The 26,617-nt window shown below is 38.5% G+C and overlaps 1 protein-coding gene across 3 annotated transcripts; it reads right to left on the bottom strand.

Annotated features, from left to right (window-relative positions):
- Positions 1 to 4,179: 4,179 nt before the first annotated feature.
- Positions 4,180 to 26,180, bottom strand: pla2g4ab (phospholipase A2, group IVAb (cytosolic, calcium-dependent)). Of its 3 annotated transcripts, XM_080473618.1 has the most exons (20): positions 25,834 to 26,156; positions 24,928 to 25,133; positions 23,450 to 23,563; positions 21,357 to 21,438; positions 21,024 to 21,172; positions 20,548 to 20,661; positions 20,148 to 20,185; positions 19,519 to 19,663; positions 17,323 to 17,459; positions 16,640 to 16,862; positions 15,341 to 15,455; positions 13,065 to 13,202; positions 12,890 to 12,979; positions 11,271 to 11,336; positions 10,375 to 10,505; positions 9,164 to 9,275; positions 8,903 to 9,087; positions 8,500 to 8,689; positions 6,468 to 6,625; positions 4,180 to 5,394 (listed from the first exon to the last, which is right to left on the bottom strand). In XM_080473618.1, exons 3-20 carry the CDS (start codon positions 23,465 to 23,467, stop codon positions 5,236 to 5,238), a joined length of 2,250 nt encoding a protein of 749 aa, XP_080329744.1. In that variant the 5' UTR covers positions 23,468 to 23,563; positions 24,928 to 25,133; positions 25,834 to 26,156; the 3' UTR covers positions 4,180 to 5,235. The 3 variants fall into 3 exon arrangements, with proteins under 3 accessions (XP_080329744.1, XP_080329743.1, XP_080329745.1); XM_080473617.1 differs by lacking the exon at positions 24,928 to 25,133 and having other exon boundaries at positions 25,834 to 26,180; XM_080473619.1 differs by lacking the exon at positions 24,928 to 25,133 and having other exon boundaries at positions 25,758 to 25,876.
- Between the last annotated feature and the right edge of the window lie 437 nt (positions 26,181 to 26,617).

The raw sequence follows: 26,617 nt of genomic DNA, 5'->3' as shown, positions 1-26,617 counted from the left end.
CACACACACACACACACACACACACACACACACACACACACACACACACACACACACAGAGAGAGAGAGAGAGAGAGAAAGAGAGAAAGAGAGAGAGAGAGAGAGAGATGAAACTTCCAAGACTCTCTGAGAAGCTGCTTGTTTGCTTCTGATTCAATATGTGAGGAAATGTGCAGGGCGTTGGGCCAGGTGCTTTCGTGCCAGAGAGAAGGCCTAAGAGAAAAGCAGAAAAGCATAAAGTCCTAAACACATAATGAGTGCTCTCACATGTGGGGAATATTGCTCCTGGAGGATGATTTAATTGGGGAATGTAATGGCTTTGTGGGTGCTGCATTGAAGCAGGCCTTCAGGCAGGGCGAGACTGTGGGTGGCTTTCTACTCTCTTTTAATGCAAGTGATTCTGCTGTGTTGTTTTATAACATGTACCTGAGCTTAAGGTCATCCCATTTCTTCAGGTATGCATTTTTTTGTATTGATTTTTAGATTTGTTAAAAAACATTTGGGCTGTGGCTCATCATAAAACTTCTGATTAGACATGAACAGAAAAAGGTAAAAGTACAAACAATCTTCACTTGAATAGGAGTGAAAACAACATATAGGGAAAGTAAAGGCACACTTTGTTCATGTAAAGGTAGAAGAAACTCTGACTCAAAGTTAGTGGTAGACCTTTGAAGGACACTTCCAAAAGCTATTTCATTTGTTTGAACAACCAACTTTGAAGATTTCTTTTCTGAAATAGGAGCTTGGACGGTAATGTGTTGTTGCTCTAAACGTTCTCCATCCCCACTGTCATCTGGTTCTTCCTCTGGCTTCTTTTCTCCAGAATCTGGTGTCTTGAAAAAGTACAAAATGTTCAGAGGAAACAGTCTGGAGCTTTTTTGGCAGAAACTAAATCAGACTTTAGCCTCTCTTCCTCTCTTCTCTGCAGAGTTGCATTTCTTTATCAGGGTTTGACTTCAGGACATCCGTCTTTCCTGAAGTGCACACACCAATACTCAAAGTATTACTGTCCCACTATTTTGATATAAATGAGTTTTGATCTCATCAGAATTGAAAAGCACTTCCATAAAGTACAAAAACTTGTAGATTATACTACATAAAATAATGAAGCATTTGTCTTTGATACTTTAAATATATCATAAATTCCTCTTCTTTAACTCCAGGGGTGTCCCTTGTTATCTGACAAAAAATATTGTTCTACTGTGTTTTGGTAAAATGCAGTATGTTTTAATGTGGTAGCTGCTACAAACCAACTGGTCGCTGTACTTCTGATATGAGAACAACATGTATTTACTCAGCAATACGTTGGACTTCTTCAGGGTGGACATTGGACTCCACCAAGGTTCCGCTTGTCTCTGCTTTGTTCAGATGCTGTCAAATGTTGTTATTTTACTACAGAAAGAGGCAAAGATGTAGATTATTCCTGTTGACTATACTGTCACTAGAAACTGTGTTATAAGTGGGGAAAATGGATGGATGGATGGATGGATGGATGGATGGATGGATGGATGGATGGATGGATGGATGGATGGATGGATGGATAGATGGATGGATATCTTAGGTTGTTTTTTTTAAATAGCTGGGAATATTTGAAGAGGTAGTTTGACATTTGCCACTGAAAACAAAACATTATTGACCTCATTCATTGCACAGCAAGAAAACAACAGATCACCCAGAACAAATAGATGCCGCTCGATCAATTTGTGATAAAAAGGTGAATGAGTTTATGCCCATGAGATGATAAAATGTAGGCAATATATTGACCTTCAAGAAGAAGTGTGAAAATTGTGTTTTACTGTAATGCTCCCTGATCAAGGTTGAAAAATAAGCAATTACACCTCCTCAACTTCCTTCCTGTAATTTACCCTTGTTTTGTTTCTACTGAACAAAATAGCAGAATCGGTTATCTGTTATCTCGCAGGTCTTTCTTCTTATCGTACGGTCATGACCTGAAAACTAAATGAAGAGAATTCCAATAATTCCACAATTACCACCCAAGCCACAGTGGGGAGGAAACACTCCCTTCAGTAATAGAAATAGAATAGTAATACATCCTGCAAATGAGCAGACTGAGAGGTGAGTGTCAGAATTCAATTTATCTTTATTTATGTGGCACCAAATACAACATTCATTTCGGGGTGAAAGAAGAGGAACGAATTACAAGAAACATTGAAAAAACAATCAACATGGAGTGGCACAAATCAGAAACTTGTTCTTCGAGAGACATATCTTCATACTAGTTTTGTGTGCGTGTGTGTGTGTGTGTGTGTGTGTGTGTGTGTGTGTGTGTGTGTGTGTGTGTGTGTGTGTGTGTGTGTGTGTGTGTGTGTGTATTTCTAATATCAATTCAGTGTACTTGTTTGTTTTGGGAGGGGGGCACAACCTCAAACCAGATGTGTTTATCCCTGTTAAATCAAGTTCCCACCCTCTCAGAATACGTGCTCATTTCACCATGGGAGAAGCTCACAACAGCCAAGACGTAATACAAAAAATTAATAAAAAAAATAGGAAAACACCCACAGCTTTCAAACAAATCAAGAATTTACAAGTTATTTTTTGGACATGTGGCTTTTGTCTCTTCTGCCATAAATCCGAGAGAGTAAACAATATATCACATCTCGACTGTAGATTATAATCCAACCAGAGCTCACATTTCATATATGTGAAAGGTTTGTTAAAACACTGGTTGGAATATCTATGCAGACTTTGCCTCTCATTTTTTTAACCTTTATGCATCAAACAAATGAAAACAGAACAGAGAGGATCTGCAACCTGGGACCTTTTCCTCAGCTACTGTGTTATTTCAGGAGTGGTCTCATGGATAAGGGCAGGATGTTAAATATTTTAACTGAAAACACACACACATTCCACACAAAATGTTTTTCTTCTCATTTATTATATTACCTTAATGATGCACATAAACAATATGTATGTCATGCTTTGACAGTCATAATACAGTTAATGATCACAGGAGTATTTATGTGCACATCTTGATTCACTGGAACTGATCGTTAAGAGTCGTGTTACAGTAAACATAGTCATAGATCATAAAATGTAATATTTAAAAAAACAAAAAAAACAAGAAAATTGTTACAACTTGTGTATGCTTTCTAAAGGAATCAAAAGTGTAACGTAATCACTGGCATGAGTTGACATGAAATCCATATAAAAAGTCTTGTTTACAAACTGGTTTGGGAAACGCAATTGCTCACTTGAAAAAAGGTAAGATTAAAAAAAAAAATATATATATATATATATATATATATATCCTGCTTGCACAGTTTCATCCAATGGCTGCTCACCCATGCATCAAGCAGCCACGATCAATATGTTTTTCACGATCATCAAAAGACAAGTTGATGATCTTGAAGAGGTTGGTTATTTGTAATGAACTTTCAAAAAACACAACTTGAATGAGCAGCTCCCGTTGAGTGTATAGAGCAACAACTTTACTGCTTCCGTTCTGTCTCCTGGGTCTTACGCACTCTTTTCTGCTCATTGTGTGTATCGTCAAACAACAGACAGGCAGCAACTAAAGCAATACGTTGGTTAACATGGTGAAGTACTTAGTAACATTTAAGTTGAAAACATTTGAAAAATGGTACACAGACAAAAAAAAAGATGTTGACCAGATGTTCAAAACTCAACTCAACTTAACTATCCTTAGCAGCTGGATTAAAAAAAATAATAAAGTTTGTGAAAAAGGATTCAACCATTAAAAAGTAAGTTGTTTTTATATGTCATCATTAAATACTAGAAAGTGAAAAGTGAAATGAATTTATAATGTATCGATGCAGACCAATGCAAGAGAGCAAATGGATGCGTAACCCAGAATGTCAAATTGTTACCGGAACACAAGAGAAAATGTCATTTTACCACTTCACACAATGCATAACAAAAGCAAAACAAAAGAACTGACAGGCCTGGAGAGGGCTGAAACATGAGTGCATAGGAGTCGGCAGTGCTTCAGGGTGAAATTCCACTGTTGTGTGGGCAGCCATGGGGCTCCTGTAGGTTTGCCTGTAAAGTGTCAGATTCCAGGAGTCTGGTGCTGCAGGTGTAGGTGTAGCGTGTAAAATTCCGATAAGCGCCACCGTTTTTCAGCTGTGAGCGGGTCTCGTGACGGCACACCCACCCCACCCAGTCCTCCCCCGCTTTGACCTTCATTGTTCAACGGACCCAACATTGAGTTAGTTGTTGTTTTTTTTTTTTTTTGAGGAAATCGCTGTAGAAAAAAAAAAGACCTTGAATAGTCATCTAGAGGGCACCCTGAAACAACATGGCCAGGAAAATAAACACACCTTTATCCAGAGAGAAAATGAGAGAGCATGAAAGGAATCAGAGGGAGAGCTGTTTCTATGGAATCAAATTTTGTTTTTCCAAAATGGTGGCTTTAATGTGAGACACTCCCTCCCTGTAGGTGGGTAAACATCACTGAGCTGTTTGAGGTATCCAGAGGGGGGCACTTGGTGTGTTTAGGAGTTGCCATCCAACAAAACCAGTGGTAACAAGCTCCTTGGCCATGTTTTCCAGAAAGAATGCGTGTTTAGACCAGCCATCCGGTGAGAAGACAACAAAACAAAACAAAAATATGGTGATTTGCATGCTCTGCTTGAAGAGCGCTAAGCACACAAACAAGCACGCTGCAGGTGAGGCTCCTCACAGTGCATTCACTCAGTTCACCGCAGTATGGCCGCACGCAAAGTCATTTCGAAGATGCAAATAGAGCCGCGCTCTTGGTAGCATGAACTGAAGCCAAGAGGTGTCCACACATGTTGGGAATGTTGCAGCAAGTTGATGTCATAAAGTGAAGTGGATGAGCACGTCCATTTGAAGTGGACATTTCTTTCAAACATGAAGAACTAACAACTACAAAGTTGCACTGAAATATTTTGCACAAGAGTGAAGAATTGAGTTTTATCATGTCGTCTTTGTCAGAGCAAGGAGAGAAAGTTTCTATCAACTGTTTTAGAAAAGTCACATTTGTGGAAATAAAGCCTGCAGATTAGTCAAACATCTATCAATTAAATCATGAGGGTTTTTTTCATTTTTTTTTTTTGAGTTAATGTTATGGTTATTTTACAAAAACCTCTTTTCAGAAACTTTAAAAAAGAAATCCTGAATGGAACAAAACCATCATGGATAAAAGTAAAAAAAAAAAAAAAAAAGCAAAAGAGCATAGTCCAAAAAGAAAATGCTTCACAATGCTTCACATCCCAAGGTTTTAGCTTGGAGCTACTGGCTATCATTTCCAAGGTGATTCCAGGGTTTCGAACGAGAATCTCTGTTGAAAAACCTTCTGTTCGGGATCTCACTGAGGGAAAAAGGACGCTGGACACATGTGGGGTTCTCCTTCCGGGACACGATGCAGTCCTTGATGGCATCTTTGATAACCTGCAAAGGCAGAATACAAGACTTAAACCAAGTCTCTCACATTGCATTTGTCATTAACGTTGCCTGTTTATTCAGTTGTAATGTCTGACTGACATATTGAAATGTTAATGTTTGAACATTTTAACCTGATTAGCTGGCTACAAGGTGCTCAACCTTTATTGAGAAAAAGAAATTTGGGCTTGGTGTCGTACGGACAGGACGAGATTTGAACTTACAATCTTGCAATTGGAGGATTGAACAAATTTTGTTCAAAGCTGCTGAAGCATGCTTGGAAATTAATGAGATGTAAATCAAGACCAAAAATATGAAAATAGCTAAATGTGTTAAATTTTAATGTGCTATAGCCCCAACTAACCCTAACCCATCTTAACAAAAGGTAGCACTAAAGATTCCAGGCACTTCCCTTCAATGTACTAAAATGTTTCCTGTACCAAATGCACCCAACACAGCCTGAAGTCATGGGAGTAATATTATTATAAAATCATTGACATCATACGTTCCTATTATTGACAAATCTGCCCCCTCCATTTCAGTGTTTTTTTTACCAGACAAATTAAATAAAACAGCAACATGACTGCATCTGAAAATAACTTCTTCAAACTTTAAAGTCACAAACGTACACGGATGGTATCTGTAAACGACTGAACGTGTCTGATTTAGACGATCATTCAGTAAAATCAGTGCTCGCACTGAAAATTTGACTCAGCGGGGAAGTGACTAAGATACAGTGAGTGAAAGTCTGTATGAACTTATCCGATGACACACCTACTGTAAGTGAGTCAAGACTTGTACCATCTGGTGTTAAAGCAGAGCATTTAAAGCTCAGAAATTTTGATGTTGCACAATTAATTTGATTCGTGGCAACTTCCCCACTGGCAGCACTGACTGAAGGCAGATTACCAATGAAGAAATGACTGAAAATCACTCAGGCTTTGTGACCAATGTGGGTAAAGTCATGAATCACGTTCGAATCCCTTGAGTCTTGAACATTGCAACATGTGCAACAATGCACAATTCCTTCTTCCGGTCCGATTCCTTAAACTTCACAGATTTTGCAAGTGCGTTAGACCAACCTCAAGGTTGTTGAGTGTGTTAAACTCCATGAGGTCGTGAAGTCGGGTGTACGCTTCGTTGGAGTACTGGAAGTTGAAAGTGGAGAAAGGTGACTCGGGGTCATCAAAAATGTCAAAATCTGACAACTCTTTTTCCTTCTCAGTCTCTCTGGGAACACCTGGAAGTGAATAAACAAATGAAAAGGTTAGAAGAAATTCCAATCAGCATAATGGATCAACAGGAAACACTTGTTAGAAGAAACAAAATGCATCATATATTCTACTGATCTTGTAACTTGATACAGGGAAAGTCACATGTGAAAGGAATTTGATGTTGTTACGTGGTTGTCACGTCCAAAGTGTTAAGATCTGCGTTTTGATTTTGATTTTATTTTTTTCATGGTGTACCCCTTCCTAATGTCAATTATCTTGTCCTGTGTACTTCGCTCCTAGTTTTTCTGAGGTGTTACTTCATGTCATGTTTCCTGTTTTCTATGTGACTTTGTCATTGTCATTTCTCATTGTTGCCAGTTTCCGTTCAACGATTTGCCCCTGTCATGTCACACGCGTCACGTTGTCCTTCTTTGCCCTATTTGCACAGGAGACATTTGCCCTGTTTGCACGGAGCCGGAGCGTTTTCAAGAACTTCCACCTTGGAAGGCGTTTTCAAGAAGTTCTGTTTTCATAGGCTCGAAGCATCTTTGCTGTGTAAACAGAAACCCAAAATGCAATGAGATCCTGCCATCTTCACCTGAAAACGTTGGTATAGATGTAGACTAAAAATATGGAGATGGTGCAGCATTTTACCTTAATTTGAATTTTATAACTATTGTTTTCTTGCATTTCTATTGGGTGTTTCTTATTAACTGAACCCCTCTAGTTTTATGACACAACTCCATATTCTAAGCCACAGTCACAGCAATTCTTTATCTTCCATCTTATAAAATTAATCAATGTTTAGCCACCTCAAAGTCACGAGAAACTTAAATAACTTACAATTTTATTAAAGAATTTTAAGTGTCAAAAGATACATTTATACTTCCACAAGCTACTAGCTGATTTAATGTAACCTTTTTTTTTTAAATGGGATTTGTGAATGTTTGATTTGTCCATTTCCACTACTGAGCTCAAAGCGGACTGATTCAGAGGAGCAGCTCACAGAACATGTTATGTACTTTATTTTAAAACAATTCTTCTGGTCTAACATGGCTTATTTTGGTAGCTTGCATCAATGTTTTCCCTAACAACATGAAAGTAAGATAAAGGAAGGAGAGAAAGGAAGATTAGAGAGCAAGATTTTGCAAAAATGAGTGTTCCATCATATTCATATTTGAGCTGAGTTTTCTCAGCAGTTTCTGTAAAAATATATATTGAGTCAATTCTAATTTACTCTTCATGATACAAATAGTCAGTTTTCCTCTTTTTAGAGGAAATCCATAATAAAAAAAAATTAATTACTAATTGTACAGTACATATGTAAGTATGACAAAGTAAATGCAGGAAGCATCTCCAGTTTGGAAATGAGAAGCACATAGTAGACGTCCACAAATGGTATAATTCTTTCTAATTTAGGTTTAAAAGCAAACTTATTATGTAACCTTCATAAACAACCTGCGGAAGTATGTAGGCAGATGACCTACTAAATGTAAAGAGGCTGCAGTGGAAGAACATCTTTGTGTGCCTCCTGATGTTTGACTTGTTTATACACAGAGCTCTCCCACAGGAGCGAGAGATTCCCTGCCAGCACCTGGCTCCCCGAGGCACCATTTTTCACTCACATGGGTCATAAAACACTGACACGCTCACACATAGCGAAAACCACACTGACCTTGAGTGGAAGATATTTATAGAGGTCACTCGGTTGAGGGAAAATTCTTTTGGCAGAACATTAAAAAAAAAACAAGTCTGCTGCTGATTGCGTGTGGCTAAAATCTTCAGTGGAACCTCACGTGGCATCACAGTAAAATGACATTATTAGAATAATCCACAGAGCCTTGGCATAGTTTCCCTCTCACACATGCGAGAGGAAATCTTCACATATGTACAGACGTACCGGGTGCTTTGAATTGCCTGAAGTCGATGTTGACCAGGACGAAGTGGATGATTGTCGGGCAGTTCTTCTCGCCTTTTTTTGGTTTGAAGACGTAGCATTCCTTCAAACCCTCACGGTCGAAGACTTTGGGGTCGATCTTGGGGAACGGTAGCTTGTTCATTCTCGCCCACTTTTCTGCCAAGAGAAGCTCCTGTGGAATACATGTATAAGTGAGACCCCTTGATTTCCTGCTCTCTCTCTCTCTCTCTCTCTCTGTTTCTTCTTTTTTTTTTTTTTTTAATGAAAACATCAGGTGCTATGAAATGACTTCATTGGCCTTTGGAGAATATCAACAAAACTGAATTGAATTTGAAAAGTTTAGCTCCTATTTGGAATTTCAAAGGGAAAAAAGTCTAAGTCTGACCTTAAATGGGGGGCTGGAGTCACTTGGTCTTGCAGAGAAGTCGAACGAGATGATGAGGTCGACACTGCGCTGCGGCCGGAGGATGAGAGGGTAAGGAAGGTTGTACGTCAGGCCGCTGTCCACCACGTGGATCTTCTTGCTCTTCACATCCAGAGGTTCATAAATTCGATCAAACTCATCTGGGTCTGGCAAAATAACATGAAATCAAATATAAGATGCAAGAACAAGACCATGTCATAGCCATCCTGTTGTTGCTCTTGCCTGTTACTGCGTCCACTTCCTCCTCCGGCGTCTGCGCATGACACGTCATCCCAGTGAAGGGAGAGAAGGGCATGTTGGTGTTCAGGTTCAGGCCCAGCATGAAGTTATGGACCTGGTTCAGACAAATGCAAGATTAGACATTCAATCAGGCAAAGGCAGCACATGTTGTAAGTTAGAAGTAATGAATTACAAATACGGAATTATTGTTGCAAAATTTGATTTTATTTTATTTTTCTGTGTATTTTTATTTATCTGTACTCTCTTTTCTTCATATTCTAAAAACTCATACATGCCTGTGTTTCTTGTTCCTGTGTTATACTCACTGTTTATGGTTGTGTTATAAATATTCTTGATTCCCGTCATGTTTAACTTGTATTGTTTGATGTTCTTGGTTTTGTTTCTACTTTACATATTCACGCTGAGAGTTCTGTTCTACTGTTTGTCTACTTTTACAACATGTGTGTGTGGTGTGCTATGATGTAACTCTGCCCTTCAGTCTGTCCCTCAGTCTGTATTGTTATCATGGATTTTGAGTCGTCCAGGTCGCTCGCTCCTTAAATAAAAAAATAGCTAACTTTAGGTTTGGACATGGTTGTTTGTTTGGGTCCTCTGTAAATGTTAACTGACACAGCAAATGTAAAACTCTTGAGATGTTTATTGCAACATTATAATAGCTGAAAATTACAGGGTTTTACTTTAAAAGCATAGTCAATTCTGTATTCATTGTTCACAATTGCCTTCAATCTTACACTGGCAGTTTTGCATTCCAATCTAGTTAATGGCTTTAAATTTCTCCTCAATACATTTAATATATTCTGTGTGACCTAAATTTCAGTGTGACCCGTCTCTTATTTCTTAATTACAAAGATTTCGAAAAAAAAAAAAAATGAAAAAAGAAATGTTACAAGGAATTCATGCTGTGCTGCATCTTAAATGAATCTCAGTTGTAGTCATCCTCACCTCCACAAGCATCTCCTTCTGTGTTTTTTTTGCTCAAAGACATCATGTTATTATATTTTCTCGTGGGTAGATCATTTTGACAAGATTATTAGGGCCTCTTGAATTTCAGGTCTAGCGCGTTCTTTTTTTACTTGAGTAAAGAAACTGAATCACTACATCTGCCTCTCCCTGACCCATTTACTCAAATAACTGTAATTTATCCGGGTATTTGAGTCTCATGTAGTTTCATAGGTTGCAGAACATCTGAGTACCTTCCCAGCTCGGCCCTCTCTTGTGTTGAACAAAGCAGAGTCACTGAAGAGCGACGTGAACATTCGCTGAACCCAGCTGGCCTGAGCGGTGCGATGAAACTCGTCCTCCGCCTCCTGGTTTTCTGTCCCAGCTAAACGCCAAAGAGATCAGCAATTAAATGCACGCCTAATGAAGTTGTTTCACAGAGCACAAATCATCTTGTTCACTTTCACCTGAATTACGTCTAACGATTTTCAATTCTTTCAATTCATTTTTTTAAGTCTGAAATCAACAGCAGTCAGATTTGATTCACCTCTGGCTGTGCGTGCTTGCATGTGTGTGTGTGTGTGTGTGTGTGTGTGTGTGTGCGTGTGCGTGTGCGTCAAAGTGCCTTTTATTGTAGCTTGTCTTTGCGCACAGCTCTTGCGTCTCTCGTCAACAGTATTCTCTTTCTGTATTCTGCAGGTTCAACTTCAAGTAAAGTTTATTCATAAACCAGACAAAACTTGGAGTATACTGGGTACTGTATACTTCAGCAAATGTCTGTTTGAATATCTTATATATGTAAGTATAACAGATTGTGTCTCAGAGTAAATGGACAGTGGTTCTTCTTTCCTTTATGTTTTCATGTATGAGCACATGCAACAACAGAAATGTATTTCATTAAAATAGTTGACTTTTTCAGCATTATGATGAAGATCAGAATTAGAAAATGTCCTTTTTATCTCAATTTGTAGTCTTATCAAGTGGACTAAGAGTTAGCTGAGGGATCAGTAGTTGTGTTACAGCCACAGTAAAAGGGAACGTTACCACATAGATTTTTGATGATGTAAGGAGTCAAATTTCGACTTCAGGGCATTTAACCTTTACTGATAGTTCAAAGCAAGATATGGTATTTCAGGCACATCTTTCTCACCTTTACGTGGCTCGTCGTCATTGTCCATGCTGTCTTCTCCCACGATATGTTGTGGTTTGATCTGTTCTGTAAGCGACAGAACAATTTCATTCTTTGTGTTTAAAATATGCTTCTTGAGCTCCTTAATACAACGACAGTTGGATCTTATTTATGTGACATTATCAAATTCACCTCTGTTGTTTGTTTCTATCCAAATAAATCCTCACAGACATGCGACACACTTGACGTATTATTTCTTTAACTGGGCGGAGTCATTCTTGGCTTTCCAGTACAACCAGCACACTGTTAGAGTGCGTCTGAAAGTAAGAAGGTCACACCAAAGAAATGCATTCAACCAACACAAACATCTGATGAGCTGTGAGCGCAATCACCAGGAATCTGACACCTTCCCACTGTTATAGTAACGTCACACCAACACTATCCCTCTCGTGGCACATAATATAATGGGTGAGGTAACAGCAAAGTATATTTAGATAAGCTACTTGTAAAGGTGTGTGGAAACAATTGTGAAGACCAAAATAAAACTCAAAAGAAACATAATTTCAGGCAAATCTGAATGACAGCTTCAGTCTCATCTTCAGTCACACGCTCATGACGTGCTTCTTAATCTATTACTTTAAACACATATCATGCTCACTTTTAGGATATCTGAGTGGCGTGGCACAAAAGTGTAGTGATTTAGCACCCTCACCTCACAGCAAGAGGTTAACTTCTACACTTTGCTCTCACAATCCAGAGGCATGATGTTCGGGTAACTTTGTAATTCTAATTTGCCCATAGGTGTGTAGAATAGCTGTCTTTCTGCAATTATTACTCAGGCAGTGAAAGTCCAATGTTAGAGAAGTGATAGATTTCTAAGCATAAACTATTTTATATTGTATATTGTATGTATATCTTTAAATAGAAACCTGCAAAGGTGAGGTGAAACAACAGTCATGATGTCATTGTAAAAAATATTTTCAGCTGGTCTACATACCAAGTTGAGCAAGTTACCTAACCAACCTCAGCTCTTAGACTTGCATCAAAAGTTTGCACCAAGATGTGGTATTCTGAGTCACTGAAAGGGCTTGGAGGAGTAGTGAACACAACAATGGCTGACACTATTAGACCTCAACCAATGATGTAGTCTATTTGAAGGCAGGTAGACAGCAATAACCATATAATCACGGAAAAGAATTGCCTTGTTATGTATCGTAGTTTCAGGAACATCAGCAAGGTTGTCAGATACTCATTTCCAAGCTATTTATTCATGACAAACATATTGTCAAAATTTCCGAGAGGGGACTGCAAACATAAACCTGAATATAGTCATAAGCTCTCACAGGTTCACTGCAATCTGAACTACAACACTGCAAATGCCAAATCCAGTGCAAAGACTGGATGTAAAGTGCCTCTCTACTGCCACCTAATACACAACAGTGGACATTTATAGCACCCAAAAACAAAAAAAACCCCATTAAATCAATCAATCAACAGACTGACTGACAACAAACAGCATTGTTATTGGCAGTTGCCAAAGCTATTTCCAAAGAATTCCCCACTGCCCAGCAAAGAAACATCACTGAAGTCATTATAGTGCAGTTCAGTCCAAATAAGTGAGAAACACGGCATAATCTTACCTAACTCCTCCTCCATTGTGCTGCCGCCAGTTGTGTCCTTTACTCCCAGCACTCTGTTGAAGAGAATTGAGAAGGCACTTCCCCACACACCTGGTCCATCAACAAAAATGCAGCAGTCAGCATCATGTAACAAGCTGCAGATTGTACAGTTATCACTATATACTACACAGCTCACCCATCAGATAATGAAGTGGGTTCTCCTCATATTTCTTCACCGCAGTTCCCATGAAGAACTTGCTTCCAAAGAGGTCAGGTGTCATGAAAGTGCCGTACTTTGCCATTCCAATTTCATAGGGGCTGAACTCCACCCAGTCTGAGAGTTCAAGCGTCTGAGTTAATGTTATGAACATGAGCAATCATTTCCACATAATATTCAGTCGGCACCTGAATACTGAGATTAGCAGGTTGTTTTTATAGGCAAAGAGAAAGAATGAAGAAACTCAATTGGATTACATGCTGACAGAATAAACGGCAAATTGAGTTTCTATAGCAAAAGGGGTCTCCAACCCTGGTCCTAGAGACACCCCCCCCCCAATTCATCATCTTATAAGGCCTTTGTTTTAGTCATCTTGTATTTACTATGAAAGGAGTTGGGGACCATCTTTGAATTGCAGCCCACAGCTACTTTAAAAAATGTTGCCACTTTTGTGGAGAGTTTACCGCCCCAGCATGAACCTAACATGTCATTCGAACTAATGTGTAGCAGCTTTTCAGAGCAGACATACAACTTCAAATAGTTTAAAAGGTTCACACAGACACAAACACATCAAATTGGAAAATACACTGATTATCTAAAAGCTCCATTCAATCTCTCTTTCGACTGGGAGGTATTAACTCTGCAGATTTCAGGTACAAAAGGAGAGGCAACAAAAACACGAAAGCAATCTGAACCGGTCTATTTTAGTCACACAATTGAAGACTTAGTTGTCAAAGGCCACACACGTTTTCTAAATTTGGATGTGATTTCAAACCAACAATCACATAAATACACAACACGTAATTCTAGTTTGGGAGCATGTTTAGGCAAACCCTCATACAGACTAAAGTGACAGTGAAGTATGAATATTAGCTCTTCACCAACCAGAAATACACAATATATTTCACTTTTGACTCTGACCTTTGTGTCCTATTCAAATTATATCAACAAGAAGAATATATGAGTACAATACCACCATTTTATCTGGCTGTGTGACCTCCTGTCAAAGACTTTTCTCAAATAAAGGTCGCTTAGCCCTCATGATCTGAACAGGTTCAATGTAAAATGCTTGTTTGACCATAAATAAACATCATAAATATTATAAATGTCCACATTGCAAAAGCAACATTTTGAAACAACAATCAAACATTGACATCGTGAAGATTTAAATCAAATTACAGCCATTTCTTTTCGCTCAACGTTAGATGGGTTTTGACACACAGATTTCGCAATAGTGCCTGAACAAAGAGCGTACAGTTGTTGTATCTCAGGTGGTGGAGCAGGTTATCCACTGATCCCAGATTGGCAGATACATTTTTGTTCATGAGAACAGAATGTTTGTGTAAAGCTCTTTTAATGCACTGCTAAAGATGAAAGCTGAGAAAATGTGAGAGAAGATCGTATGCTTGTAGCAAAATGCTTCTGCCAACTTTCTTGTGTCACACAAAATCAAAAAGAAAAGACGCCTCCCTCAGTGTTCAATTTCAGGTAGTTTCAATCTTCCCCGGTGATTTTAGCTTCAATTCCATCTCCCCCAAAACATAAACAGGTTTATTACAGGGTCCTGCTTCGACTGTGACAGCTCTTTCTACATCAATGGATGACATTTTAATTTTTGTTGTACTTGTTACAATGACAAATGAAGATATTTGGTTCGAACGTTGACATAGTTCTGTTTTACTACGTCCACTGCTGGTTAATAATAAAAATATCAGACCTTGATTTTAGTCTTTATACCTTCTCACAGGGACAGGGAAGTGATAGAACTGCCAACCTCTTTCTCAGAACGCGATGTTTAAAAAAAAAAGATTTAAATCATTATATCATTATATCATTGTGAAATTCTGTAGAGAGAGGGCTTTCCAAAAAGCCCCCTCAAAAGACTCAATTCCTATCTTGAGAAAACTGGTAGGTTTTGACACCTTTTATTGTGTTTTCTATTCAAATATCTTGGTTTGCGTCACTGAACTACAGCGTACAGTTACTGTCGAGGTCACTTCAAAAAAGAGGAAGCACTGTATGAAAAGGGACTAACCCACAGAGGCCCTGTGCACACTGCTCAGTTCCTTGATATAACTGAGCCACGTCAGTATGTGATAGCACGTGGTAGCAGAGCGGCATTCTAGGGAAATGTGTGGCATGATTATCTCGCATGTTAGCTCGCTCATCTGATCATCACATCGGTAAAGTATGTCCGTGAGGATGAAGGATTTAACAACAGTACAACTTTATAAACCCAAAAAACAACAGCTCACCTGCAAACATGAGCTCGGAAACATCTGGCTTGACGTGCAGACAGGTGAACAGAGGAAGAGGGCTTTGAGCCTGGTTTATTTTTTCCTGGATCTCACTTAGCTTGATGTCCATCCTCTGATAAGAGACCAAATTTGAATACAATATTAGCATGCTTTAAATAAGTCGGACTATTCCATAATCATCATGTCAAAGTAAAATTAAAAATAAGAAAGCTGAAGGGAATAACACAAATAGAAGTTACACTATGTTTAAACTGATGAGATATTAGTTCAAAGAAATTGAAGGAATTGGAAAAAAATGACTGAAGAACTGATTTAAACTACTAAAAACCAGAGTTAGAATTGATGTGTTCTTAAGTAATCCATTACTGTTAGTCCCCGATATTAGTTACACAATTTAAAAAAAAAAAAAGTCCCCTTGGGCTTGTTATTATTAAACTTTTTATGGACAGAGTTTCTGACTCTCTTTCCTGTTCAACAACCTAAACTAAATGTTAGCTCAGGCCAAAAACTCCACTCCTGTTTACAGGATGAAGACCGTGTCATTAATCCTGAACTGACCAAGTCCCTCTGACAGCAACATGAAAGAAGCCAGACTTCAGACAACTCGGAGGGCAGAATTGGACTGGTGAAGAGGGTCTGAGGGTTCATTGGACTTTGTGGAAGAAGGTGGGTGAGAAGAGGATGCTTGGAAAGCCGGCATCCATACTAGGCAACAGTTCTCCTAAGAGTGAAACTGTGGGCGCTCCAAGCATTACGACAAGTATAAAAAAGAACGATTCGGCAGGTCCTTGTTTCCTTATGACCTATTATTATCTATTGTCTATCACTGGAATTTTCCCACAGTGGGATAAATAAAGTCTATCTTATATTATATTATCCACAATACCTGTGATCCATTAGCAGCTACAAACAAAAGCTTTCTTTCCTTATAGACTTGATCATTTCTGTCCATATGTTTGTCATTAATATCAGCTGTTTTGTTTCTGCTTCGTTTCAGTTGTTCATACATGTGTTTCTTTCAATAATATCTATCTAACTATGACTTAAACAGCAAATCAGTCATGATATTTAAAAACACTACATTGATATAGCTTTGTACATATTATTCACACAAACTGATACCTGGCAAAGTACTTCTTACAAGTAACTAAACTACATTTTAAAGAAGTAAAAAGAAGACTCATGCAACTTAAATCAAGAACAAGTTTTAAGTAACATGCTGAGTAGGTGAATAACAAGAAAGTATAGAAAGCTTTACAAAATTCAAAGAAACAGCAGCTCTGAACTGGCTCTTACCGCAGGTATAAGCGTCTCTCCAATGAGCATACCGAAGATATCGGTGAAGGTAACAGGCTGTCCCGAGGCCTTCTTGGACCACAAGGCCTGAATATAGTTGGTGATGTGCTGAGGAAGCAACAGCCTCAGCGGGTTGCTGCTAACTCTCTGCATCAGTTCACTGTTAATGTCTTTTGGGCCCTTATTTGGAAACTCGGGGTGGGAGTAGAGTGTGGACATGTACCTGAAAAGGAATATGGATAAAGAGGAAATATTGAAAATACCCAACCTGCATGACAAAATAAATTAATTTGTATAACTGTAACTCCAAGAAGATTTGTGATATCTAGAAAGTAAAGAAAAAAAAACAACAAAAAACTAATGCAGACAAATTATTACAGTGGACTTTCATAGTATTGCTGTCCAATCACCATATATCTCAAGTATCTCAAACGTTTGTACTATGAACCTCAGAGGAATATCAAAAACACACTGAAATATTGAAGAACTACCAGATACTGAAAGATGGATTTATTTTGGAAAAAGGGGCAGAAGCACTCTATTCTGAGAATCTATTTTGAGAATTCGACAAATATAAAATAATTTTGTCTCAGCAAACAAAGAAAGAAGAAATTTGCTTCCGGTTTTTGTTTTATCTGATTTAAACATGTAAGAAAAAGTTTAATGAAAATTAAATAACACACCATGTGGATCCAGAAAGTCCAGCAACATATGTGGCACAGTCCAGGACTCCGGACTCAATCAGAGCTTTCATCACACCGGAGAAGCCAACCATGGCACGGAAACCACCTCCTGAACCCGCTATGGCAATCACTGGCACCTGCAAAACACACAGAAATAGCATAAAGCTAAAATATCTGAGGTAGAAGGTGTTCAGAAACAAGTATTTGGGGAGTTTACTTTGGATAGTGAAAAGCAATTTCAGATTTGTTTCTACATTTGAAATGATTGCCAAAAGATGTCAAAACAAGTTGCCACACATAAAAGATAGCATCCATGGATTCCCCAGACATAAACACATCTAAATGTTTCTGTTCCAAAAATGTAATTTGCTATTGGAGATGGAGAGCTGAGCGCTGGTCACGGTAACACCTGCCTCCACAGTGATCACTTTACATGGGCTAGTTTTACTAACTGCATTCAGATTGGATAGGGATACATGTTAACACAGTACCATGGCTCAATGGCACAAAATCTTCCATTAACCATCAACCTCACTTTAATTGTCATTCTGCTCATCAATACTCGCGTGCCCTTATCTTCTAGTATGGTACTGTGTTTTAGGTGCTGCCTCAGTTTGCTAATCCCTTTTTATTTGCTCCTGGTTACTTGAGTTTCTTTGTGTTACATTCACCGTCTGTTTTAAGATTGTAAGCAGACATATTCATACTGTAGGATCCTGGACCCTAAAGTCACATACCTGCACATTATCTCAATCATTCAAATGTAGCTTTTTGGTTTGTACATTGGCAAATTCAGATCATTGCTTCAAACAGATTATATCTGAGAGTACTAGGTATTTACTATTTACATTTGACCACTTTTCCATGTTTACGTTTTCCAAGCAGGTTAATAGTGCAAGTATATCATTTTGCTTGACTTTGAGAGGATCTCAAACTAAATGGATGGGGTATTAACACATGAAAGCAGAATACATCTGTGAATACATCAGAGCAGTTTATGCATAAGAGACATAAAACAATGAACATAAGGTAAAAGCTGTCACTAAATGGCCAGATAAAATATGGAACTAGTCACATGGCTGCAGCATAGCATAACAATCTGTTTCATTGGCCCATTTGAGAAATACAAAAGCCCTTGTTGCTTATACTTATAGTCAAGAATGTAAAACAAAAACAGAAAAAGATGTATAACACAGAGCTGGAAGCAGCTTCCCTCACTCCAGAAATTCAATCCATACTTCTTCTTTAAACTGTTCTGTTTTCACACAAGTATTTAAACTTCTGCTTCAGTCAAAAAAAAAAAAAAGTGTGTACTTCTGACAATTGTGGTTATGTCCTGGTGATAGAACAGCTCCATACTAAATTGCAACATCATGATATGTAGTGGCGAGTTTGATCCTCTGCTTCCTCTGGTAGCAGTGAAGATGCCCTGCCAGTTGCATAATGTCTTTGCAAGGGTTTTCTGACTTGTGCCTTCAGATTTTCATTGATTTCATAATGCGTATTGTGCAACACTGCTTCCTTTCTGCTGTCTATGTTTATCTCGTGGTCAGCACTGGAAATTTCCATAGTCATACTGCGTGAGGAACTGTAGCACAGTGGAACGCAAAAACTGGATATCTCATCGCTCTCACATTTCCGTCAAATGTTGAAGACATAGCCAGGCCTCACTGGAGATTACAGCCAACTTCAAGGGCATCTCAGCAAAACAACACTATTGGGGAAAGTTAGGTCAGAGCATGCCCATGGAGATCAAGAAGACTTACAGTATGTGTCCCTTCCATAGGTGACAGACATTCAAACGTTATTCTAATGTGAACAATTGTGTAATATAGCTATTTGTTATGAAATACTCAATACCATGATAGCAGTAATAGTAAGACACAGAATCCATGCAGTGCTGGTGGTTCCCACGCTTGGGTGGTGAACCCTCTTGGGCCTGTGGCTTTCCATGCTCTGAAGCTGTCAATATCTGATTTAGTAAATTGCTTAATTCTCCATGTTTTATGCAGCAAAATGTTTGCTGTTTAAATAAGTCATTATTTAGTTTCTGTGTCACATCATATACTATTGAGTGCAACAAGTTAGTGAGCTAGTGGATCTCAATAAAGTTAACTTTCACCTGAAACTGAAAATTTTACTTAATTTTAATTTAAATTTTTTTTAAAAAAATGACTGCAGGTGCTCTATGCTCACCTCCTCTGGAGAGCTGGGGAGAAAACAAGGTTTCTCCATATCCAGCAGCTTCTTGATACCAAGCATCACTCGTTCTCTGCGGGTCTGCCTGAACTGCTTCTCTTTGTCACACAGGGCCAGGCTGAACCGCAGATCCAGCTTTGTGCTGCAGATACAAATAAGACAAAAAAGAAGAGACAATCAATCGTGTTTTACTTGTTTTTTGCTGAGTGGCAGATGGATGATGCACTTTTCAGTTTGCCAAACAGGCTTTAAGTGTTTCTTAGGTCAGATAAGACATGCTTCGGGGTGGTCTGATGTGAATCGTGTCAGTAATGACCACTCAGCATTTACTACACACCTTTTCCAAATGACTAACCCTCCAAGCATGTGTGACACTCCTTACCCTCCCACAAAAGCCCAATGCAACGATGGCGTGGCAGTTAACGTTCTCCTCATCTGTATATTAGTTTACACACTACGGACGTGCTCTGCTGTTACTGTGTCATGATGCTAAATTTAGTTTGCGTGTTGCTCCAGGGGAACGTCTGTGTAATCCCGGATACAAAGGATACACGTACCAGTAAATGGTATATAGACCTGCAGCGAAACTTAACTAACAAACAACTGATTTAGAAGATAGTACGTACCAAATTTCCAATGACAACTCTAAGAAGACTTTGGTTGCCTGTGAAAGAAATTGATAAGATTACTGAACGTCAAGTGAGAAAACTTTCCCCTCATCTTTAAAAAAATAAAAAGTTGCAATAGTATTAAAAAGTGCTGCTGAAGTATTTTATTGTTTCTAAAACATTCAAATGATATGTTACAACCATATGCCAATAAGTTGAACCTAAATACTCAAGCAGCACAAGCAGGAGTTCACTGAGGGTGCAATGCTGTAATATGAAAGATTTACCATTTTGTACAATCCAGCCTCAAATGCTCATTTATTTAGAAACTGAACTAACATATTACAACAATACTTGCTTGCATAACATTACCACACAATGACAACTCTAAAAAAGTCAGTGGAATTGATTGCCTTACTTTGCCAATCAGGAACGCCTCTGTCTTTTTTTGGCCGACTCTGAGCTTGGAAATGTCAAAGGATGTCGTCCCAAGTGTCTCATCCATCACATAATTGGCATCCATTAATGTTAGCTGGTTGGAATAAGCATTTGCAATTCATGGTTACATACATTTTATCGACAACATATTTGTATTTCTGACATCTGTTTGTGTTCACCTAATAACCGACGTCATAACCTGTTCAGTTCTGTCAAGATGTTAAATAATGATTATTATAAACACATCTTTCAGAAAAGTTTTAAATTGTTTATTTCTATCAGGTGAACCAAAATTCTCACAGCATGAATCCTTAATATGCTAGTTTCCTTCGACAGTGTAGGCATTATGTTACACGTCAGGCCTAAAACGATAGGCTATGTTTCTGTCCATGATACTCCATGAAGTCACTGCTTGTCAACTCTTACTTAAGTGTACCACACAAAGAATGTACCCACCTCCAGAGTGTTCTGCTGATTGGGATCTAATATGAACTGAAAGGTCTCATTCCATTTTGGGTTGATGTCATTGTCTATGTGTTTGGTTCTCTTTCTGCTCTCTGGGGCTGTCGGGATGAACAGCTCTACATATGGATCTGGAGTGTCCACTGAAACAGAAATGAAAAAAAGTTAAAAGTCCACTTAACCAAACTTTAGCAAACTAAAACAAGCGTAACCATAGCTAATTACAGCTGATTGAAACATACAGCATTTTCAGACTCACATGCACCAAAATCATGTAGGATCGCATTGAATGGAGTTTGAAAAAAAAAAAAAACCATGGGAACTCACACAAGTCACCAAGCGCTCCCTTGGTGACGCTCTCAGCTCCAACCACCGTCACTGTGAATTTGTGAGAAAACTGCTGCTCCACCTGCAAGACAACATTCATTCAGTTCAGATATGCTTCAGTAACTCATGTGGGAACATCTGTGAAACCACATTAAAAACAACAATTGGAACTACTGATTGCAAAGCTCAGGAGGATCCTAATCCATACTCCATAAAAGCTAGTTATAACATGTACTAAATAGATTGACGTACCAATCAGAACATCTGTTATTCGGTTTGTTGTTGATATCAATGTGAAATTGTTTAGTTAAGGCTTCGTTTCACGGCTCTGTTCACACGCTATCTATTGATCACGTTTTAATTTGCATTTTGTCACCGCAATACATTTATATTCATATTACAGTTTATTACTTGTTTCTTTTAAGTCCAGCGATATGCTTCATATTATAGATAATTACAAGTGCCTTTATAACATAACATGCATCCTTTTCATAGGTATGTCATGAAGGTGCAGCTGTGACTCAACTGGCAGAATGTGTAAACTTCTGATAAGATTATTCCTGTCCTCAGAGTCATCAAAGCTCCTTCACTGACAGAGCGGACAAAACATGTCAAATACATCTATCTTAAAGTTAGACCAGAATCCGAGCTGTCATGCATTCAACTCATGTGTTATGTTGTATACACTTGGCCTACGTAGGAACTCTCTGTTCCGTTCCAGACTTTGTGTATTTCTACAATGAGAGATCATTATCCAGTGGTAGATCCATAGGAAGTAAAGGCAAGTGCGAGATGCTCTTCAACTGCATAAGAACTGTCCAGAAAAACAAAATAAAGTTGAATTATTGTAATCAAGCCTAATGTTATTGCAGTCCTGTATGGAGTTGTTTCATTACACAGCCCGAGCCAAAGATATTGTCTTTACAGTTACTGTTTCAAATGACTTATGTTTACTGGTGGAGAAGCTCTTCCATAATTCTGAACTGATTTCTGAAAGGAATACAAAATAATGTGTGACTATAGGTGACATTTGCATTAGCCTGCATCCGCTACAGCTGTGATGAATCAGTAGCTAAATCAAGGGCTTTTTCAGAGTTGTACTCCATCTGCCTACATGCTTTGGTTTATTTCAGTTTTTTTGTTACTGCTTCAACTAGTTCTCAATAGTTCATGATTTTACTTTCTTGAACTTAGAACAAGAATTGAATGTCTAAATCTGTTGTCAGATTGACAGACACAGGACTCTACAATGTAACAAAGTACTTGCTGTGTAACTACTGAAGTATTTCAATTACTTTTAAGGTATTTTAAAGTCAGTATCAGTAACTTGCACCTTGTTGGTAACAGCATCCATCCAAATTTTTAAATTGTTTCCCCACTAATGAGCCCAGGAAGTAAATGACTTCAACAAAGGCACTTAATTCATGTATTTTCTTTGGTAAAAAAAAAAAGACATTTTAATTTTATGTTTTCACACCACTATCATTCACATCTAAGCAGTGTCCATTAGCAATTTGTATGTCCTAAATCACAGAAGAAAGTACACTGTAAGTTGCACACATTCTCAGGGAAATTTCTCGCCATGCCTTGGGTCAGTTTATCATCTCCACTCCCTCAAATTAAACAAAAAAGTGACACATAGGTAAAACATTGGTTTTTTGAAGTCATTAAGTCACAAGCAGAGGTCGATATCGTGCTGTGCTGAAATTCTTCCGTTTCCCCACGAGGGACTGAGAACAGAAGTTGTGTTGCATTTTTGCTGTCTTGCCTTGACATCTGTTTGTGTTCACTGCTGTTAAGATGCATAGGGGACATGCATGGCCCTAAAAGACTTGTTGTTTGTGAAGGACATTCCAGGACACAGTTTGGTTTCAGAAAACCATTTACTTGAGAAGATAAGTAGAAAGGTTGTTAAGATTTTTGAACCGATTTGAATGCAGTCTGTTTGAAGTCAAATTTTTGCTTAAAAAAAACGATCACTTAAAAAAAACATTGCCTAAAAAATGGTAAGATGATAGAATGAGATAAGTCACAAAATAAAGACAGTTGTTGATTCAGTTTCATTACATACAGTGCATGCAAGAAATACTCACAATTATATTAGAAGCCATTGTGACACCGTGGAAGTAGATCTCAGGAAAGTCTTTGTCAAGTTGTGAACTTTAAGTCAGGAGAACATCTCAGTCACAATCTGAAGCATTTAGAGCCTGAAAAATTTAAATAGATTATGCAAATGAGTGACAGAAAACAGTAACAACATGACACAGTAAGAAGGGCCAGAGCTGCCAACCGCTTAAAAAGTTTTAAAATTAGACTGAGAACTTTTGCAAGTCAGGAAGTGTGCTGAACTACAATATCAAGATAACAGAAGTTACCCAAGAGAAAATGTATGTGAGCATGAACAAGCCACAATGTATACTGCATGAGGCAGGTTAGAGTGAAAGATGTCAGTAACAGGGAAGTACATGTTTGAGGTTCACAATATAAATGGCCAAATTGTATAAAACATAGTCTGGGGTAAAATGTAAAGGTGGGTAGGCTTTGGACTTCACGTATATATTCTTCACTCAGACTGAACACCGACGCACAGCAGGGAAATGTACTCATCCCTCTCATCTGTTCTTTCTTCCCACATGACTGTTCACCCACCCACACCAGCTACTCAATTGTTTGATTAACTGATGATTCCACCTTAGAGAAACTGGTATGGAACAAAAATGAAACCGCTTACAGAGAAGAAAATTCAGAACTTGTTGTTAATGAGAATAACTTGGACATTACACTACAAAGGTAAATGAGTTGACATTATATTTGAAGCACACTACTCTTCCCTCTGCATACACTGCAAAAGATGTTGAAAGGGTGGTCAGATTCAAATTGGTTGTCATATCTCAACTGACCTCACTACGACTTCTAACATGCTCAATGAGATGAGGATAGCCCTGCAGACACTGTCCTGTGTCAGAAAGTTGAAACAGGCTTGCCTACCTCATCCCCTGCTGATTGATTTCTATCTGTAACAAAAACCTCCCTGACCTTCTGCTGCACTCTGTGGCTCCTAAGAAAGGACCAGCAATGGGTGGTGAGGGTGGCAGAGCAAATTATAAACAGACGCTAAGGACCCCACCCGACCTGAACATAATCAATCGGTCATCTCTGACGCCTTCTGGAAGGAGATTCAGACTTAAGAATTTCAACAAATTGACTAAAAACAGTCAACCCAGCAGCACTCACCCCACTACAAGACTTGCAAAGACATGCAGACCAAATGGGTTTGTTCAAATTAGCACTAGTCATTCATAATTTATATGATTCCTCTTTCTCCTTTTTTTTTTAACTGTGACTTAGAGATGGTAATTGCTCATTTCTGAAACAATGATTATAAGCTATATTATGATTGTTGAAAGTTTAACTATGTTTAAACCATCAAGAATTTGTTCAAGATGAACACACCTTTTGATCGGAAGTTTGCATGAGATGTAAGTATCTATGGGAAAAGTGTCTGTGTGTGGGTGTGTTTGTAATTAGGATAGCATAACAAGGGCTGCAAGCCTTTTTCTCAGCTGCTCACCAAAGCGTGTCATTACTGATGGGACAGAGAGCACGTAGAGAGTCTGTGTGTTCACAGCAGCAGGCACGTACAGTGCATCAGTGGTCCAACTTTTGAGGGTGCCAGTTCACACTGCCTTTGTTCAAGCAGCATTCAATGAGTGCATGCGGGCAGTTGATTCCTCTGTGTGGGTGCCAGCATTTCTCATCTTTAAATTTCACATGAGGCTGCAAAATATAAAAGTCAGCCACACACTCAATCCACACACCCAGCCGTGATGCAAATCAGCAGCAGTAATAGTGGCTTTGAGAAGCCCACGGTTTTAATCTCCTGCACAAGTGCACTCCTGCATAACACATGAAAGCTAAAGAAAGGCTTGGGAGGTTCTATGAATCACTGTGCATTTCCCAAAATGGAACACTGGACTCATTGGAGTGTAACTTTTATCAAGATTAAAGGACTTTCACAAAACTTTTCATTAGCAATCATTTGTGTGATTCACATTAAGTCCAGATCAGACAGGTCTGATGGCGTGTGCAACATGCAATGATGACAGGCAAAAGCATTACTTCAGCTTATGTAAAACAACAAAGGCGTGTGAAAGAAACCTGCAGATTTGCAGTGATGATAACATAAAAGATTACATATTGAATCCAAGAACTCTATAAAGACATTAATATATAAACTTTACTCTCCTATAGTCAGTAAAAATAAACGACCTTATTGTGCATACTACCTATGTAGGGGTTATAACAGGAACATGCTGGATAAATTTCTTTGCGTCAGAACAGCGCATTTTCTGCTTCCTTGTCTACGGAAATTTTACGAAGATAGAATTAAAAAACAGTCACCTCCTTCTCAAGTTTCTGTCCTGATTGCCAAAACCCAGCCTGGCATCTGTAGGAAACGAAAGCAATGGCAACGTACCTTAACGCGATCGCGCTCTCAGCTCACAAATCCTGTTAAAAGTGTCATGTTGATCGGATATGTGATTCCACCACTGCAGGAGTGGAGATGGAGGAGGCGCTTCTCCGCAAAGTACAGCTCGTACACCCGGCAGTCAGTGGACCGTCACTACCTCTAACTAATAGAAGTCACACGGAGACGGCAAAAAAGCAGTAAGTTTGAAGTTTTTGCTGAAGAAAAAAAAAAAAAGAGTAAGAAAAGAGTGACGGGAATCTCCGAACAATAACCACACTGACTCAGTGGCTGACCGTAATACTCCACACCTCTCCAAATGCGCACTAGTCCACAGGAGGGCGCGTAAAGTCTGCAAAGACAGACAGAATGAACAACTTTTTCTGAATTACTTAAAGGGTGACACGGCAGTGACGCTGATAGATAATACATTTGTTGAATGATTCTATTTCAACCATCTTGCTTTTAATTTCCAACATGTGTTTGAAGATTAAATCAAAGTATTGGCCCTAAATATTGTCATAATAATATTTACTATATACACAAAAAATATAGACTTGTAAACTTGATTCACAATTAGGTTTACCCATAAAAGAGAAATATACTATATATATATATATATATATATATAATACCTCGCACTCGCTCCCTGTCTTCATGTGACTTGGGTTTCTAATTAAATAAACAAGGGACCAGAATTAAGACGATCACCACACACAGTTTTATAAAGTCATGTTTCTCATAGCTTCGCGTGAGTAGGTACAAGCAATAGTTTAAATATTAGTTTTAATGT

This window comes from Lipophrys pholis, assembly GCF_963383615.2.
Source record: "Lipophrys pholis genome assembly, chromosome: 10".
NCBI lineage: Eukaryota > Metazoa > Chordata > Actinopteri > Blenniiformes > Blenniidae > Lipophrys > Lipophrys pholis.
This window is presented reverse-complemented; position numbering and strand designations above follow the sequence as displayed.

What these genes read in the sequence shown, in the direction of transcription:
- pla2g4ab (XM_080473617.1), bottom strand. An exon ending in GGACTTTCTGGATCCACATG is followed by an intron (nt 16,863 to 17,322) that starts GTGTGTTATTTA and finishes ATTCCTTTTCAG; the next exon opens with GTACATGTCCACACTCTACT. An exon ending in TGACGACGAGCCACGTAAAG is followed by an intron (nt 10,506 to 11,270) that starts GTGAGAAAGATG and finishes TTTGGCGTTTAG; the next exon opens with CTGGGACAGAAAACCAGGAG.